General features: G+C 49.7%; 1 protein-coding gene across 1 annotated transcript in view; it reads right to left on the bottom strand.

The window, feature by feature from the left end:
- The window catches only part of WNT2 (Wnt family member 2), a 233,456-nt gene that overhangs the window by 146,634 nt on the left and 67,620 nt on the right, over nt 1-19,202 (bottom strand). Inside the window, exon 3 of the mRNA XM_077471742.1 lies at nt 1,019-1,296. Within this exon, the coding sequence (XP_077327868.1) occupies nt 1,019-1,296 (278 nt within the window). The remainder of the gene's footprint in view (nt 1-1,018; nt 1,297-19,202) is intronic.

Below are 19,202 nucleotides of genomic sequence, written 5' to 3'. Positions count from 1 at the left end.
CGGGTGTAGTATACCTGTGGCTTACCTGCACTGAGCCATAGACTTCTGGTTTTACCTGTGGCTTTGGTGCACTTTCAGAAAGTGCACCGCACCTGCAGGATATAATAGAATTCTATGGCAAAGTACAGCTAACCCACAGGAAAGCCGCAGGTGCACTGCACTGCACCCACTGTGTGGGTAGACCGCAGACCAACAGTGTCAACCTAATTGGACCCTCCAATCACCTCTCTGGAGCGGCGGATGTAAACAGACTTGTGTCCATTCATACCCACCTAAATCCAATCGGATCTGATAAAAAAAACAAAAGTGGATCCGTCCCCTTCCATTTGATCAGATCAGAGGCCCCATAGAGAACAGTGGGCTGTGGCTGTGTCCGCTTTGCATAGGCAAAATGGACGCGGAGCAGTCATCTGCCCACTCTGCTCATTGTGGCCCGCAACTGGTTACGAAGTCGCTTAAGTGGCCCTCACTCGTCAAAAGGTTGGGCACCCCTGTTCTACACGGAACATTTTTTTCACTAAATCCAAAAAAATAATTTTCATCTCATAAAATTGCAGAGGCTCTCTCTATGACGTTGCTGCATCTCTACATCTTTTAGCATATTTGAAAGGGAGTTCATTATTTTTTTTATTTTATTTTTTTGTTTTGTTTTTTAAGGCTTTCCTTATCACTCATCCTAAATCTCATATTGGTGAACAGGCAAGTATAGTTGCTCCAGGATTGGTTTCTCCCATCTCAGCTGTGAATCTTTGCCATTCTTACAAAGTTATCATTGCCGGTGACGTCAACAGCACACAACGTAGTGTGTGAGTAGTGGTTCATACTTGAGTGTCCTTAAAACTCATCTCTAATCTGAACTCTGAACTCCTTTTTTTTGTACTCCATTGAGCTGCAGTCAAATTCTGTTATTCGCTTTATAAGATTACCCTTGCTTTAGACATGTAGTAACCTTAATTTTTGTATACCCTGCTCATAATAAACAGCACTGCCATACACAGTAGAAAAAGTAAACCTGTACCTTTCTTCCAGCTCTGTTGTTGTGAAGGTTCATCAAAGCTCTGGCATCTTTTCCCTTTCTTTCCTTTGCATCTACAAATGCTCTAGCAAACTTACTACCATAGTCTATGTTATCACTGCAGCCACCCCAGTCAAAGCTGCCTCTGATATCTTTAAAAGAACCTTTTTTATTAGGATCACATGAGCAGGACTTGAGCTCTCCTTGACTGCATGCCCTTGTAATAGCAAATACAACTCCAGCAGAAGAGATGGCATAAACAAAGGCCGATTCTCGACTACCTGAAAATGACAACAAAAAATAATTAGTGATCCCTATATACTGTGATTATATTTTTTCCTAAAAGCTTCGAATTTTATATAAAATGACAGTATTGCCCATTAAATTACATCTAAATACTCACATATATCGACCTCTTAAACATAATTAACATATTTACCTAAAGAAAAGTAAAAGAAAAATGTTTATATTTTTAACTCACGGCCTATAGCAGTCAAGGGAACCACTAGACATAGCTGAACATTGAGGAGGAATTGAACTCAGGAAACCATGCCAAAAAAAAAGCAGAGTGCAAAGGACTAGTCAAAAGTATTGCCTGTGGTTTCCCTGTAAGTTTCCCTTTCATTACTGATTTACCATGCCTTTTTTCACACCAAGTCTCTGCATGGAGTTGGCCAATTTGGTCTCAAGCAAGATTTGCTTCCTCATGTCAAAGCCTCCACCAAAGAGAACCGCGAGAACCACCCCCCCTCTCTTAGCCATCCCTATACTCTCAGCCCCCCTCTCTCTCTCAACCACCCCCCTCTCTTAGTCATGCCTATACTCTCAGCCCACCTCCTCTCTCTAAGTCCCTTCCCTTCTTTCTCAGCACCCCTCTCTTTAAGCTCCCTCCCCTCTCTCTCAGCCTCTCCCCTCTCAGTCCTCCCCTCCTCTCAGCCCTCCACCCTCGATCAGCACCCCTCCCTTCTCCCTCAGCCACCCCCTCTCTTAGCCATCCCTATACTCTCAGGCCCCCTCTCTCTCTCAGCCAGCTCCTTTCTTGCTCACCAGTCTCTCTCATCCATCCTCCCTCTCTCAGCCCTCCCTATTCTCTCATTCCCCTCTCTCTAAGCCCCCTCCCTTCTCTCCTAGCCCTCCCTTTTCTCTCAGCCTCCCTATTCTCTTAGCCCTCCTGTCTCTATCAGCCCCACTCTCTTAACCCCTCTCTCTCTCAGCCCTCCCTCCTACCTCTCTCTCTCTCAGCCCACCCGTCACTCTCAGCCCCCCTCTTTTAGCCCTCCCTCCATTCTTAGCCAGCCCTCTCTCTCTCAGCCCCCACTCTCTCAACCCCCCTTCTCTCTCAGCCTCCCTCCTACCCCCTCTCTTTCAGCCCCCTCTCTCTTAGCCCCCCTCTCCCCTCCCCCCAATTAGCTGGTCTTGCCTAGGGCACAAAATAGGCTAGCACTGGCCCTGGCTCAGGTAGGTAAGTGTATGTGTCAATTCACATGTGTTACAGGGGCAAAGGGGGTAGAGTCAGGGGCGGAGCCAAAGTGTGGGGGGGGGGCGACAAAATGAGGTTTCGCCTAGGGTGTCAGAAATGCTTGCACCAGCCTTGTTAACATACAAGAAAATGTTCTGTTATTTTACCAAAGGAAGACAAAGGGTATTTTTTTAGGGTTCTGCTTTGGCACTATTATTTCTAAATGTTCCCTATAACAGCAACATTTCACATTTTTAAATCAAGTCCACATAAAGTCTTGATTCAGACAAAAGTGCACTATATATGTACATGACCAAGTTGTGAATATTTGAAAAATATAATGTGTTGAAATCTGTTTTGGAGTTGCTGAGATTTGCCCACGTTCTAAATAAGCAAATTAACTCCCCTGGCAACTTGTGCCTGCATGAGTAATGTGTAGTCTCTCATGAGAGGAAGGAAGGGATTATGTTAATTGGAATCCTCAGCATCCCTGTTACAAGGTTTCTCTACTGGTGTCACAGATCATCTACTTACTATATGCAAAGAATCAGCAAGTTGCCAAATAGAAAAGCATAGCCTAATGACATAAGGGGATGCAAACATATACTTTTTTTGTACGTTTCAGACCTGTAAGTAAATATACACACAGAAGAAAGTATAAACACTGTGAGAGATTAGGTGAGCAGAGCTTTTTGACCAGATATACTCTTCAGTTTACCTGAAAAACCTAACTAATAATGGTCGCTTATATGAGCAACAGGCAACATATGTTACTGACAACCAAATGTAGAATGGCAGCTCAGAACATAGACAAGAGGTGTAGGTCTGTTTTGCTTTGCTTTTGATGCTAATATTATGTATTTAGACTAAAGCTGGTTATAAACGATTAGATTTATTTTTGTTCAGAAATGTGTCCAGATTCCTCCACCCAGTTTGAAGTGCAGATAAACAAATTCCTCCTGATAGGCTATTGTATTCTGTATTGATAGTGTTGGAACCTTGAGTAAAATTGTGCTTGAAATAGATTTTTTTTTTTTTTTTTAAATAACGTTTTCTTTATTTTCATTAACAGCATAGGAAGATAAGCAGTACAGAGGCGTAGTAGCAGCAATGCAATTACAAAACATAGCAAGGTCAGGAATAACCACGCTACCCGTGGTAACGGGCCATGGGCACATATAGCAAGGCATAATAATGTGGTTTGCCAAGAGCGGGGGGTCAGGAGACACACACAGTCAACTGCCTGCTCCCAAGCCCAAGAGGCCCTGTAAGTTCTGCCATAAGTCCTATGCAACACACTTAAAGTAGAGCGGCAAGAGTCTGCCGCAGCAATAGTCAAAGTCAGGAGAGGAAAGAGAGAAAAAAGACGAAGAAGAGAAAACCAGTGATCCGCGTTGTCGTACCGAACTCGGCGTGCCCCTAATCCTCCAGCAGCCGCCATCTCCTCCAAACCAAATCAAATTCCTCCAGCCTGTCCCGTATTCTGGCAGTCATTTTCTCCATGAGTTCGATGTCCTTTATTCTAGAGTAAAGGGCTTCCATAGTCGGGGCCGTTTGGCTTTTCCAACGGAGGGCTATCAAGCATCGGGCTGCCGTGAGAACATGTCTCAGAAGCTTCCGAGACGGTTTAGCTAGCTTAATTCGGGACAGGCCAAATAGGAAGAACTTGGGTTCAAACGGGACGGGCACCCCCAGCAAGCGGGCAAGGAGCTGTTGGGTCAGAGTCCAGAAAGGGGATATCGAGGGGCAAGTCCAGTATATGTGGAACAGGGTACCTCTGTCTTTTAGGCAGCGCCAGCAACGATCAGAGGTGGAGGGATATATTTTGTGCAGTACCTCTGGGGTCCGGTACCAACGGAAGAGTATCTTGTAGGCATTTTCCTTGTAAAGGGTGCAAAGAGAAGATTTGGCTGCCTGTCGCCACACCCCCTGCCAATCCTCAAGTGAGAGCTCCTCCCCCAGGTCCCTCTCCCACTTCAACATATACTTGTGCTTGCCCCTCGCCTGGGAGTGGTGTGAGCTGAGAATGCGGTATATATCCGAGATCAACCCCCTGCCATTCCGTCCGTTCAATATAATCATCTCAAATGGGGAGGGCGGGGAGAATTGGAGTTTCGGGGCTAAGGTTTGTGCAAAGTGTCTTATTTGAAGATAACTGTAGAACGTCTGTCGGGGGAGGTCATGTTTGGCCTGGAGCTCCGAGAAGGAGAGCAGCTTTCTCGATCTGGGGTCCACCAGGTGTCCCAGGTGAAATAAACCTCGGGACGCCCAGGGCCAGGACATCTGGTGGGTCAGGCTGTCTGGGAGCATGGGGTTGTAAAGGAACGAGGTCATCAGGGACGACTCCGAGTGTAGCTTGCAGTGACGAGACAGCTTCCGCCAAAGCTGACGGAGGTGAGCCATCGAGCCCAACAACCGGTCCGGCTCAATCGCCACCCCCGCCCCCCAGAGCAGACTGTTCGGGTGCACTGGGGCTAACCATATTTTTTCTATCTCCGACCACTTGTTATATGACCATTGAGGGAACCAGGAGACTATCGCCCGGAGCATCGTCGCCTGGTAGTACCTAACCAAGTCAGGGAATGCCAAACCGCCGTCTGAGCGCAGGGCAGTGAGAACCGTGCCTGGGACCCGATGTTTTTTAAAGTTCCATACAAATTGTAATAAGGCTTTCTGGAGCATACGGAGGTGTGCGTAGGGGATCGGGACAGGCAGTGTCTGAAATAGGTAGAGAAGTTTGGGGAGGATTACCATTTTAATGGACGCGATCCGCCCCGTAAGGGATATATGGTGTGTTTTCCATTTATGGATAAGTCCCCTGATCTCCCTATAGAGGGGGGGAAAGTTGGCCTGGTATAGAGTGTGGAAGGATGGGGTAATTTGAACCCCTAGATATTTAAGAGAGGAAGTCTCCCAACGATAAGGGAAAGCCGAGCGCAAATGAGCCCCTTCAACTAGGGGCATATTAAGTGGGAGGGCGACTGACTTGGATGCGTTTATTTTGTAGCCCGAGATCGCCCCGTATCGGCTAAGTTCTGCGTGTAGGTTGGGTAAGGAGGTCCTGGGCTGGGTCAGGGTGAGAATGACGTCGTCAGCGAAGAGCGATATTTTAAATTCCCTGCCCCGAACCGAGACACCCCGGATATCCGGGTTTCTTCTAATGGCCTCCGCCAGGGGCTCGACACAGAGAGCAAACAGCAGAGGAGAAAGCGGGCAGCCCCGGCGGGTGCCATTAGTGATAGGGAAAGTCGGAGAAATTGCATACGGGGTCTTAACTTGAGAAGTGGGGGTGGTGTAAAGGTGTTGTATAGCGTGCAGGAAGGGACCCCGGAAACCCATGTGGGTTAGAGTCGCCGTCATAAAGGGCCAGCTCAGGCGATCAAACGCCTTTTCCGCGTCTAGACTCAGGACCAGGGAGGGGCGACCAGTCTTGTTCGCTACGTCAATGAGGTCAATAACTTTCCTGGTGTTGTCACCCGCTTGTCGAAGAGGTACAAAGCCAACCTGATCCTTATGGACCAGGGCAGGAAGGATTGTATTGAGGCGGTTGGCCAGGATTTTCGTAAAGATCTTCAGGTCCGAGTTCAATAAGGCGATAGGCCTGTAACTGGCGCATGAGGTCTGGTCCTTGTCTGGTTTAGGGATAAGGGATATAAAGGACGCCAACATCTCCGTTGGGACTGGGGCCCATGTGAGGAAGGAATTGAACAGCTTGGTCATGTATGGGCTCAAGATGGGTAGAAACCTTTTATAGTACTCGTACGGGAAGCCATCTGGACCCGGAGATTTGTGAGCGGGGAGCGCCTTTACAGTCGCTGCCAGTTCCTCATCGGTGATGAGGGCGTTCAGTTCCTGAAGTTCCGCGTCCTGCACCTGGGGCAGTGTCACGCCAGCTAGGTAGTTGGCTATGCGGTCAGCTAAGTCAGGGGTCGTGGGTTATGGGGTATGTCCCTCTTGTTGTACAGGTCCGTGTAAAAGTCAGCAAATGTATCTGCGATATCCTGCGGGTGAGACAAAAGGTCTCCCCCACGGTTTTTAATTTGGGAGGGCGCGGAGGCTTGCGTGCGATCAGCCAGCTTCCTGGCCAATAGGGTCTGCGCTTTATTGCCCTTATCATAGTAGAGCTGTCGTAGGCGGATAAGCGCTTTTTCAACCGAACCAAGCGCAAGATCGCGTAGAGTAAGTCTTACCTGCACTATTTGCTTGACCAGTGACAGAGAGGGAGACCCCTGAAGCTTAGCCTCAAGGGCCTTTAGCCACCCCTCAGCCAGCCGCCTAGCAGCCTGTGCATCTCTCTTCAGAACCGAGGAGAGAGCAAGGCAGCGACCCCGGGCAACCGCCTTGTGGGAGGCCTTGTGGGAGCCGTCAGGAGTGTCGTTTTCGGCAAAGTACAGTCGGAGCGTGGATTCCAGCTCCGTTTTGGCCGGGGAGTGCTGCAGGAGGTAATTGTTCAGTCGCCAGTTACACGGCCTGCGAAGAGGGGCTCCAATATTTAGCGTCAGGGTGATCGGGGCGTGGTCGGACCAAGAGATGGGTAATATGTGTGCTGCACGGACCGCCCTCAAGGTGTGGCTGTTCACAAAAAAGTGGTCTATACGCGAGTGGGTGCGGTGCGGGGCCGAGTAAAAGGTGTATTGGCGGTCCCGTGGATGTAAAGTACGCCAGGCATCAAAGAGAGCGCGTCGTCTGGTGAGCTGGCGGAACAGCGTCGAGTCCCTCAGGACCCTAGTCTGAGATGCCTGTGGGTTCACCACCATGCGATCATGTGTAACAGATGGAATAAGGTTGAAGTCCCCCCCTATCACCAGAAGCTCGGAAGGCGAACTAAATAGGCGAGAAAGCACGCCAGACAAAAATCGGTGTTGGTGGACATTCGGGGCGTAGAGGGCGCATAGAGTCACAGCCTGCGCCAGCCAGATACCGCGAAGGATGACAAAATGGCCCTTTGGATCTAGATACGTCGATGTGCACGTAAAGGGGGAGCCCTTTCTGATAAGGATAGCCACCCCCGCCCTCTTACGCGAGCTAAAGGCTTGGTACACCAGGGGGAAATGTCTTAGGGCAAATTTAAAGGAGTCCCCTCGGTTAAAATGCGTTTCTTGGACCATCACTATATCCGCCCCAGATCGCCTAAATTCTTGGAGCGCAAGATGGCGTTTCTTGTTGGAGTTTAGGCCATGTACATTTAAAGATAGTATCTTAGCCATGATCAAGGGGATGGTCGGGGTTGGTCATACTTAGCTTCTGCCGCTGGAAGGGTAGGTGCCCCAGGGGGAGAGACGACCGCCGGGGGAGGGCTGACATACGACTGGACCACTGGCAGAGGCCCGCACAGGGGGCGGGGCGGAGAAAGAGTCTGAAAAAGAGAAAAAGAGTGAAAACATAAACAAAGTATAAAACCAAAGTTAACTGCAACATATGTCAGGTCCAGGAGCCCTATAGGGGCTCTGAACCGAAGAGGTTCCGATAGGTCTCCTGAGCTGGGCGTCTCCCGACCCCAAAAAAAACAGGAAGGGGGGAGAAGGCCAGGCCAGGCAGACACCAATAGTTTGTAAAGTTCAAGGGAACCAATAGGTGGAAAACCACAAGGGGGGTCTGTAACTCGGGAGTCGATCTGTCCTCAGACTCTACCTAAGCCAGCCCTGGGTGAAAAAACAATTCCAGGAAAACAAACAAACAAAAAAAAAAAATCTTGTAGCGATCAGGCCATCGGGGGAAGGGGGGTGAACAAACCCCAAGTAAAACAAAATGAGTGGGAACTCAGACAAATGGCGGGAAGGCCCGTTGATGGGGGAATCCATGTCACTTGTGTTTAGGTGATCTGCGGTCCGGCTCTGAACCCCGGTGCCGTTTAGCCGAGGGGACTTTCTGCCAGAGCACCGGCGAAGGCGGTTGAGAAGGTATCAGATCCCATTCCGGGAGCTTGGGGACCGGTAGGCCCAAAGTGTCACAGAAGGAGGCCAGGTCTTCCGGGTATCGAAGGAACACCGACTTCCCCTGGTGTCTAGCTGTAAGGCAGAAGGGGAAACCCCAGTGGTAAAGTATGCTCCTGTCCTGCAAGACTTGAAGAAGGGGCAGCAGCAGCCGTCGTTTTCGGAGGGTTATCCAGGAGACATCCGGGTAAACCTGGATCGGAGCGTTGTCAAACATAAGATTGCGGATGGAGCGGGACTTACGCATGATGTCTTCCTTGAGGGGGAAAGAGTGGATCCTACAGATAACATCTCTTGGTTTGGAGGCCGGGCCCTTGGGGCGAAGGGCTCGATGGGCTCTGTCCATCTCAATGGGCTTGGCCGGGTCTTCTCCCAGCATTCCATTAAACAGTGCTTGCAGAGTGGTCTGCAGGTCCTCAGGTCCCTCGGTTTCAGGGAGGCCACGGACGCGGATGTTGTTCCGCCGGCCTCTGTTATCAAGATCTTCCACGTGGCGCTGCATGTCCCGTAGGAGGAGTCGGTGGTCCGAGCTCTCTACCTGAGTGCGGTGTACTGCCAGCTTGGTCTCTTGATCTCCTCCTCCGCCATCTCGACTCGTTCAGCCAGGTGTTTAAGGCCGGCGTGCAGGGACTGGATTTCAGCGCGACAGGTGGCTTGCACTTCCGCCACGAGTTGTTTAAAATCATCTTTGGTGGGGATGGCTGACAGATAGGAGTGCCAGGGGGGATATCCCCGCTCGTGATGCCCCATGGGGGGCTGGAGCGGCAGTGAACATGGAGAGCCTCCCTGCCCCGACCCTGCTGCCAAGGAAGGGGGCCGGGATGAAGGGGGGTGCAAGTGTTCGGACCATGAGGTAGCATGGGGGGAGTCCAGGGAGGGGTCCGGACGGACATTCAGGGAGTGCGGGCGGACCACCTGGGCATAGGTGGGATGGCTAGCTATTTGGGCTCTGGGCAGACTCGCGTCCCTGGATCGAGGCTGCCGCTGGGTCTTGGGGGGGCAGGCAACTGCTGGATGTGTAGAGCCCCCCCCTCAGTCAGGGGGGGCGCTGCATCTTCCGCACTGCTGGGGGGGTCCTCCGTGGCTCCTGGTGCAGATGGGGAGGGAGACACTGCCATGGCTGGGTCCGGGGCCGTCCGCAGTAAGCGGGGGAAGGCCTCAGAGCATTGAGTGGGAGATGGGGGGAGCTGCTGGTCCGTGGCCTGAGGTCCCTGCAGGGCGGATGGTGGAGTAGAGGAGGGAGAGCTGTCACTCACCCACGGTGATGCTCCTGTGCATGGCGGCTCTTGCGGGGACCCGCGACCGTCCTGTGGAGCAGTCCAGCTGTGCTTGCGCTGTGTCGCCGGGTCCGCCGCCGCCATCTTGCCGTCGCGGCCTACACCGGGCCGCGGCCTGTCCTCCAGCCCAGCCCGGACGTGCTGGGACACCCCAGAGGAGTTTAGAAATAGGAGCAAGCCTTCTAGTTCCCGGGTGTGGACCGCGGAGTGCAGGGGTAAAGGCTCCGGGCGGGAGTCGCGTTGTAGGAGCGGTGGAGGAGATGCCTGATCCCGCCGCAGCGTGGCCGGGTCGGCCGGCGCCATCTTGCGGCCTTCACCGGACGATCCTCCGGGCGGCCGAAAAAAGGACGTGAGGGAGGCCGAAGAGCCCGGGGGCGGTTGAGACGACCCCCGGGTGGATGAGGACCTGGTGGCCCGTGATCTCCCCATCCTAGAAGGTTAGATGCCCCCGATGTAGGCCGATGTAACGCTGGGCTGGAGGAGAGCTCTCACTAGCAGCGTCCGTCCAGCTCGGCTTCCGGGCACGCCCCCCTTGAAATAGATTTTATTACACATATACCAATGGTGACCCAACAGGGCAAAACAGTAATGTGTGTGCTGCTTATATATGCTGAGAAACTATCACAGAAGCTTTGGTATGTGAATGGAATGTTTGTACCTAAAAATCGAAGCACCACACTGGAGTTTTAGAGTCCAAAAAGTAGAATTTTATTCCAAACAAGTGCAAAAGCCAATAGGGTTGATTTATTAAAAGGTATATATACTGTGCACTGTAAGTGCAGTTACTCTATATCTGAGGGGAAGCTCTGCACCGATTTCTATTATCCAATCATGTGCATGCAAACATGCTTTTTTTTTCATTTCCTTGCATGTTATTGGGTATTCTCTACAAAGCTTTACCTCATTTACTAAGCTCTCAAGCAACTTGCTTGAGAGCTTAGTAAATGAGGTAAAGCTTTGTAGAGAATACCCAATCACATGCAAGGAAAAAAAAAAATCTTCAGGGAACACAATTGCATTCAGGAGCTGATGGGGGCTGGTTGATAGTTCCAACCAGCTACTGAACATAACAGAGTTCCCTGCAGATTCGCGGTACTTTTTATCACCATCCTGCGTCCATACCACACCATCTTTCTAAAAGCACTGAAGATGGAGGAGTTGTATGGCCCTTAAACATGTTGGTTTTGGCATTAAATATATGTCTGTAATAAAATCCTACTTTTTGGACTCTAAATCTCCAGTGTGTTTGCTTCTTAGGGCTATCGTATTCGGACAGTTGCAGCCAGGCCACTCACTAAGTGAATTTCAACTTTTTCATAAGGACCCGACAGAAATTCAAACAGTATACAGCCAACTTTAAACATTAGCATGCAGAATCTGATAGGAGGTCCACTTAAGAGAAAGGGAGCTGAAAATATGATTAAATAAAAACACCAGTGGCGGCTGGTGGTATATATATATTTTTTTGGGGGGGAGCATCGAACAGTGCACCCAAAGCCCAGTTGGTTGGGTCAACTGCACCCTTCCCCCTCCAACCCCCCCGGTGGGTCTGTGCCCCAAACCCACCCTCTAATCACGTGCTTAACCAAAAAAAAACAACAGATTGGAATCCATGTATTCGGTGCCCTGCATGTACAACTGAATTTTTTGGGGTGTGGCCTGACTCAGCATGGGTGGGACGTGCATATCCTGAGCTCCATCCACTACTCCTGTTTTAATTAATCCTAGACTCAATATTCTTCACCATCCACCTGGCAAACCTTCCTGTGGACATCTAATATCCCCTGCACTGACCCTACAGGCGACCGGACCAGTGGCGGCCCAAACGCAGGGGCGATCCTCCACACGGTGGCTGCATTCAGGCAAGTCCGCGGCTTCGGCCTATTCATGGAGGTCCGTGGCCATCTTGGTCCACACAAACATCCGGTCTGCATTGCATCTCCACCCTGCTGCCTTCTGGATTCACTTAGAAAACCTTCTTGGGGACCTCCAGCACACCCCACCTTTATCTATCTACCACGCGCGGCTGCATCTGGGAAGGTCCTACTCCTGGAGATCCGCAGGCATCTTGGAAATCCTGAGACCAATGCCAACGCTGTCTCCTGTCCCGCAGGCTACTAGATTTACCAACATAAGATTGGAGACCCACTAAGTGACACCCCAGACTCCCCCAGAATGTCACCAACAAAATCGCAGAAAGCAGCGGCGAAACTTAAGCAGTAACACCGACAAGATGAGGAGGACATGGAGGAAGATGGCGCCCAGAGAAAGCAGGAGGGGGAGAACGAACGGCAGGCGATACTGACAGATTACTTGAAGCAATCACTTTCTGCAGAACTTCCCTTACAGCACAAATTGAGGAGGTAAAGATGGATATTTCCCTCATTAGGCAAGACTTCCAAAAGCTCAGGGACCGGATGAAGGGAGCTGAGACCAGGCTGAGCACAGTGGAGGACGCCATTCCACCCCTACAGACATCCTCAGACCGTAAGCAACAGCAAATACATCAACTCCTCACCAAACAAGATGATATGGAGAGCAGGCTGATAAGATGTAATTTGTGCCTTATAGGCCTGCCAGAAGGGACTGAAGGCAAGGACACTCCCACGTTCTTGGAACAACTCCTAATCAACACCTGTGGGAGAGAAGCCTTTTCCTCCATGTCTGCGGTGGAGCGAGCACACCGCATGCCAGCCAGACCCCCCCGCAGAGAGCCCCACCCCACACATTTATAGCCAAACTCCTCAACTACAAAGTCCGAAATGCAGCCCTGAGGGTGGCAAGGGAAAAAGGTAACATCCCAGTGGGGAATGCTAAAGTAGCTATTTTCCCAGACATTTCAGCGGAGGTACAATGGCATCGCCAGAGCTTTATGGAGGCCAAGCACAGGCTGAGGAAACTACATTACAAATACCCCATGCTCTTCACTGCCCGCCTCAGAGTAGAACATGACGGACATGCAGTTTTCTTTGAGAATCCAGAAGTGATTGCTATCCCTGAAAGAGCCAGTTGACCAAGCCCCAGATATACAGTTATAACTTTTATGCCCAAAATCATCTACAGTGCAACTTTTCTTCAAAGTCGCATGGTCCCCTGCAGTCACATGGAACTTTACTTGAAACTACCCACTTTTGGACGTGCAAAGTCTTGTGCCACACACAACAAGCTCCTAGAGTGCGACATAGAACCCTTTTATGCACCAGCGCGAGTACAAAACACAAACCCTAGACATTTATCTACAGGAGTCAAATTACTCTCCGGGGATACACAAGTCTTACCAGCCACATGCATCGTGCAGCAAGACATTACCCGCACACCACTTGGAGGCATTACCATGTTTACTGGAGTTTTCTCTGGAGCATGCTAGATGCCTTTAACAGGAAACAAGGGGATTGAATAACTATGACATACCTTGAACTACTGATATGGGTGATATCCCTTGACCTACTCAGACCCCAGACACTCAGCCAGATGTACAACATCTTCTATAAAACCTGGAAGATGGAACGTTTCCCAGTTGGAACACACAAGTTAAGAGAATACGCCCACACCAGTTTGGGAAGGTGCAGGGCAGGGAGGGGGATGGGAGTTAATTTGTTTACAGTTTTGTAGAATTTGATTGTGCATACTAACTGCAGAAAACAGGTAACACTCCGATAACCATGTTCATGTGAGTGTTCGTGTATGTTGTGTGATACAATATTGATGCATCCATGTCTGAATATTGGGAACCTACAGTAAGTGCCCCACGCACAAAAAGAAAATCGCCTAACATCACTGTGTCATTAGATTTCAAAAAGTTCTACCCATGGCATCTCAAAAATTTCCTACGTGGAATGTAAGGGGCATGCATGAGAAAATTAAACGTGCAGCAGTTTTCACATTCCTCAAGAAACAGCATGCCGATGTAATAACACATGTTGAGCGGAGCATCCAGATGGCACTTCGCCGCCCATGGGTTGGATGGGCATATCATTCTACCCACACATCCCATGCCAGGGGAATCTCAATCTTGATAGCTAAATCTGTACATTTTGAGTTATGAGAACTATCCACTGATCCACAGGGACGATACATATTTCTTTTAGCTAAATTACACGGGGAACCCCTCCTCCTACTGGCCTTATATGTGCCACCCCTATTTAACCTCACCATAATTAAAGAGGGACTGTCGTTTATGGCCCGCCACCCTTCAATATCTGCAGTCTGGCTAGGTGACTTTAATACCACACTAAATCCAACCCTAGACAAGTTACAACTGACTCCGCCCACCTTGAATGCTCCCAAATTAACTATGTACTATCAGCTCATTTCTACTTTTCATATAACAGACACATGGCGCCACAAGTTCAAACAAACAAAATCGTACTTGTGTTTCTCATCCTCTCATAAATCCATGTCCCGCATAGACTTCATACAAATTTTTCACAGACTGACACCGCGTTTACGAGGGGCTGTATTCTGTCCCAGAATACTCTCGGACCATTGTCCCTACTGGGTCACACTAAACATCCCCATCATTAAACCACCACGATCCAGGCGTTTGAACCCATTTTGGCTCTCACTCCTACCAGAGGATGACGAGCTTGCGAATAAAAGGAAACTATGTGTAGCGCTGGTAATTTCGCTATGTAATGTTGTACAATAGGCAATGGTGTTAGAGTGGTATTTGGCTCCCTCTGGTGTATTCAACCTAAAATGTCTTGTTTAATGTTCACCTGTTAAGCAGGAAGTGATTCGCTTATTTACTTTGTAAAAGGGCTCACCTACCCACAATGCCCACTCACCTACCCATGAACACTGAGTGGCTGAACTGCATGCTGGGTAGATAATAAAAGGCTTGGGGCGGCCATTTTCTTTCTTTTCTGGACGTGTGGACTGCCTGCAAGGATCTGTGAAGGAGTGTTCTAGAGGGTGCAGCCTACATCATGCAGAGCGGAACAGCACTCATTGATTGTGCCTTACTACAGTGTGCTAGAAAAGCTGTGTGACCAGATCTGAGGACTCAGAACACCTGACGGAGACAAGCGAAGGTCCCTTGTGGAGCGGAGCAGCGTGACGGGGCTGGCTGGCAGCAGGACTGAGAGAACCGGAGCGGAGGTTTCCAGCTTTCCAGGACTGGTGTGGTGAGAGGGCTGACACCCAGAAGTTATTTAAGGCACCCACAACACTTAGATTCATCGTCTTTGCCTACACAGCATCTGCAGAATTGTGAGTCTGAATTAGGGAAACTGCTTCAGATGCAGAAGGAGATGTTGGAAATGATGGGCCCTGTTGACCGCCAAACTGGTTGAACGAAAGAAGAAGGCACTCAAGACCCTGACGGGTCCCACAGCCATCCAGACCGAGAAACCAGCAAAGCAGAAGATCTGTATCAACTGTGGAAGAGTTGGACATTACTGTCAAGTCTGCCTGAGCCTGGCAAAGCCTGAAACAAAACACCAGAAGCTGGTGGAAAACTTCAGAGGGCCCCAGTGAAGGAGTCAACAGGGCGCCCTATTTCAGCAGCCGACTCCAAACAAACCCATACATGCCAGGCCCCTGGGGACACAGTTAGGCCAAAGCCGGGTAAGAATCCACAGAAGCAAGGTGTAAAAGTACAAACTACCAAACAGACTAAACCTAAAACCCCCCATGGATTCCCTCCCAAGCTAGTGGGACCTTCTCCAATCGTCTCCATCCAAGTGGAAGGGATCCACGCTAAAGCCCTGTTGGATACTGGAGCCCAAATTCCTCTGCTGTACAGAGACTTTTATGAAAAAACATCTGACACCTGCCACTGCAGAAGCTGGAGGAATTAGAAATATGGGGTCTAGGGACCCAGAATTTTCCTCATGACGGTTACCTACCCAATAAGCTCACCTTCGACCCAAGTGTGGTGGGAAAGGCCGAGACCTTCGATACATTGGCAGTGGTGTGCCCTCGCCCCCAGGGGCTAATAGAAGTTCCCTCATCATTGAGACCAACACTGACCTGCTCCAAAGACACCCTGTGCTAGCACCAGTGTACCAGAATCTAGTGTAGGAGCAGAAAGCCCGCCGGAAGGAGTGGGAAAACACTGGCACCTGGACAGGAACGAGAAGGTGGTGCAACCCGGGTGAAGTAGTCTGTCTGAAAGCTTCCATCAAACTGAGTTGAAGACAACCTGGCCCCTTCATTGTCTTTGAGACAGACAGACAGAAGGAAGATAAAGGCCTGGAAGTAATTCCAGAAGTGTCGACCAAGGTACTGAAGAGAAATCGAGGGAAGGTCTCAGTCAGTGTCCGAAAAACAACAGCCTCACCTGTGAAGATGCCAGCTAGAATTCTGCTGGGGCAGGTGAATTGAGCAACCCCAGTCTGTGGTATTGTGGGAGGACAAGAGGGACAAATCCCTATGGAAGAGTTCTACCCGAAGAACACTTCCCTTACACCTGCTTGGATGGAGAAAGCAAAAAAACAGCTTCTGAGACGAAGAACTGCCTTTTCAAAATGTAAGTTCGATGTGGGGCTTGCAAAGAGAGCTGAACACAAGATTCAATTCAAGGAAGATAAACCTTTCCGCAAGAGGGTCGGACGGTTTCCACTGGGAAATCTGGAAGACCTGCGGGAACAGCTGGTGGAGCTTAAGAGGACAGGGATTATCCAAAAGTCTTGGAGTCTATATGCTTTCCCAATACTGGTGGTGAGGAAGAAGAATGGGTCATTACAGTTGTATATTGATTACAGGACACTGAACCAAAGGACCATTCCCGACCAATACACCACACACCGAATAGAAGATGCCCTACAGAGCCTGTCTGGGGCAAAGTGATTCAGCGTGCTGGATTTAAAAAGTGGGTATTTACTAGATCCCCATGCACCCTGAAGAAAGGGAGAAGACTGCTTTCATTACCCCGGTAGGATTTTTCAAATTCATTTGCATGCCACAAGGCCTGTCTAGAGCCCCAGCCACCTTCCAGAGATTGATGGAGAAGACTGTGGGTGACATGAATTTGATTGAAGTGCTGGTGTATCTGGATGGTGTCATTTTGTTCAAAGAGCGCCTGGAGAAAGTCCTTAAAAGACTACATGATGAAGGCCTGAAGCTATCCATGGAAAAGTGCCAATTCTATCAACCTTCAGTGAACTACCTAGGCCACATCGTGTCCACTGAAGGAGCAGTAACAGACCCTAAGAAGCTAGAAGCTGTCACCTCTTGGCCCAGACTCACAAATGTGACCAAGCTTAGGCCATTTTTAGGGTTCTGTTCATACTACCGGAGGTTCATAGAAGGGTTTGCCAAGATAGCTCACCCACTCACTGAGCTATTTAAGAACCAAGAGGAAGCTGATTTGGACTCAGATAAACCGGGAAAACCAAAAGACGGACCCAGGAAGAAGAAAAAGTCCATCCAAGATCATTGGACTCCACAATGTGAAGAGACATTCAGACAATTGAAGTGCAGACCCCACAAATTGCACGTAGATGCCAGCTGAGATGGACTGGGCGGAGTGCTTTACCAAGAACATGATGGGCACTTAAGGCCTATTGCTTATGTGAGCCGATGTCTGACCCCTGCTGAGAGAAATTGCCCCACTTACAAACTTGAATTCCTGGCCTTGAAGTTGGCTGTGGTGGACAAACTATAAGACTACTTGTATGGCGCTGAATTCATAATCAAGATGGATAATAACCCTCTCACGTACTTGCTCACTACAGCAAAATTGGATGCCACAGGCCATAGATGGTTAGCTGCACTCTCGGGATTTACCTTCAGCTTGAAATACCGCCCAGGGTTTGGAAACCGAGATGCAGATGCACTGTCAAGAAGGCCCCACTGCTCTCAGGACCACTCAGAAGGATGGACCCAGCTTACCCCTGAAGGGGTAAGAGCCCTCTGTGAAGGGGTGGAACAACAAGTAAAAGGTGGAGCCAGGGCTGAGGAAGTCGGAGTGTCAGCTGCGGGGGTGCCTAAGTGCTATTGTGATGGCACTCAAATGGTGGAAGAGGGTCTACCTAAGTTATCTCGGAAAGACTTTCGGAGAGACCAACAAGAAGATCTCCTCTGTAACTTGGCACTGAAGGCCTTAGAGCGCCAACATCCTGATCTATTTCTCCAGAGCACTCAGAAGGAAGCTCGACTGGTACGCAAAGAGTGGGATCGGTTGCAGCTGCAACAAGGGGAGGTCTACCGAAGGGGCCCCTCTGAGCATCCTGAAGAGAAGTGGCAGTTGTTTCTGCCAGAGAAACATAGGGAGAAAGTGCTGATCGCCTTGCATAATCACCATGGCCATCTGGGATCAGAAAGGACTCTTCAACTAATAAGGGACAGGTTCTATTGGCCTTACATGAGGACTGAAGTAAAGAGCTACTGTCATTCCTGTCTCAAGTGTATACAAAGGAAGACCTTACCCCAGCGAGCTGTCCCAATGGGCCATTTGGAGAGTCAAGGGCCAATGGATCTGGTCTGCATAGATTTCCTATGTTTTTAGAATCTGATCTGAGTGGGCAAGGAAATATACTAGTAGTCAAGAGGTCAGTTTTGGGTCAACACTGAGGAAAAGTGGCAGAGGACCCCCTCATAGGAAGCAGAGGGCCACTGTTGAGGTCCACGGAGCTCACAAGAGAGGGTCACAGTCAGAACAACAAATGGCTGCCCTGCTATGCTCAGGCGTTCCCCACCAAAGATCAGCAGGCATCTACAGTGGCGAAGACTCTGGTGGAAAAGTTCTTCATTCACTATGGCTTGCCTCAAGGGATCCACTCGGACCAGGGAAGAGACTCCAAGAGTGCTCTTATCAGACGATTGCTGGATCTACTAGGCATTCAGAAGTCCAGGACTACTCCCTACCACCTTCAAGGGGACCCTCAACCAGAGTTTTAATCAAACTCTCCTCAACATGTTGGGGACTCTGAACAAAAACAGCATTGGAGTAAACACATCGCCGCCATGGTACACGCCTACAATAACACAATGAGTGATGCTACAGGGTATTCGATCTATCGTCTGACGTTTGGATGAGAAGCCCGACTACCAGTGGACTTGGCCTTTGGAACTTCTATAAACCATACCTCAGAGACTTCCCACCGAGGGCATATAGACAGATTGTGGAGGAGTTTGAAGACTGCATATGAAAAGGCTCGAGCTACGTCAGACACCAGAGGAAGTAGGAACAAGAGGAACTTTCGACCTCAAGGTCCGGATTCAGAATCTACAACCAGGTGACTGAGTCTTGTTACAAAATCTGGGCATACCAGGAAAACACAAGTTGGCTAATCGGTGGAAGTCACAGCCATACATTGAGGAGGAAATGGAACTGAGTTGGTTGTGGCCATCTGACAATGCAGGAGCTGATGCAGACTGCTCACCTCATACGAAAGGAAAGGGTTATGGGACTCTTAGGCCAGAAGCCCCAGAATTTGTGCAACTAACTGGACACTCTGAAGAGCACTTGTCCCCCATTGACATCGAAGTGCAAGAGTCCGAAGTGGGAAAGGATAGTACTTGTCCGAAGGTGAGGACTACACCCAAAAGACAGAGAACCAAAAGAGAGATTC

The sequence above is a fragment of the Lithobates pipiens genome, unplaced genomic scaffold (genome assembly GCF_037356315.1).
Source record: "Lithobates pipiens isolate NorthernLeopardFrog02 unplaced genomic scaffold, aLitPip1_a1.2 Scaffold_8, whole genome shotgun sequence".
Lineage (NCBI taxonomy): Eukaryota > Metazoa > Chordata > Amphibia > Anura > Ranidae > Lithobates > Lithobates pipiens.
This window is presented reverse-complemented; position numbering and strand designations above follow the sequence as displayed.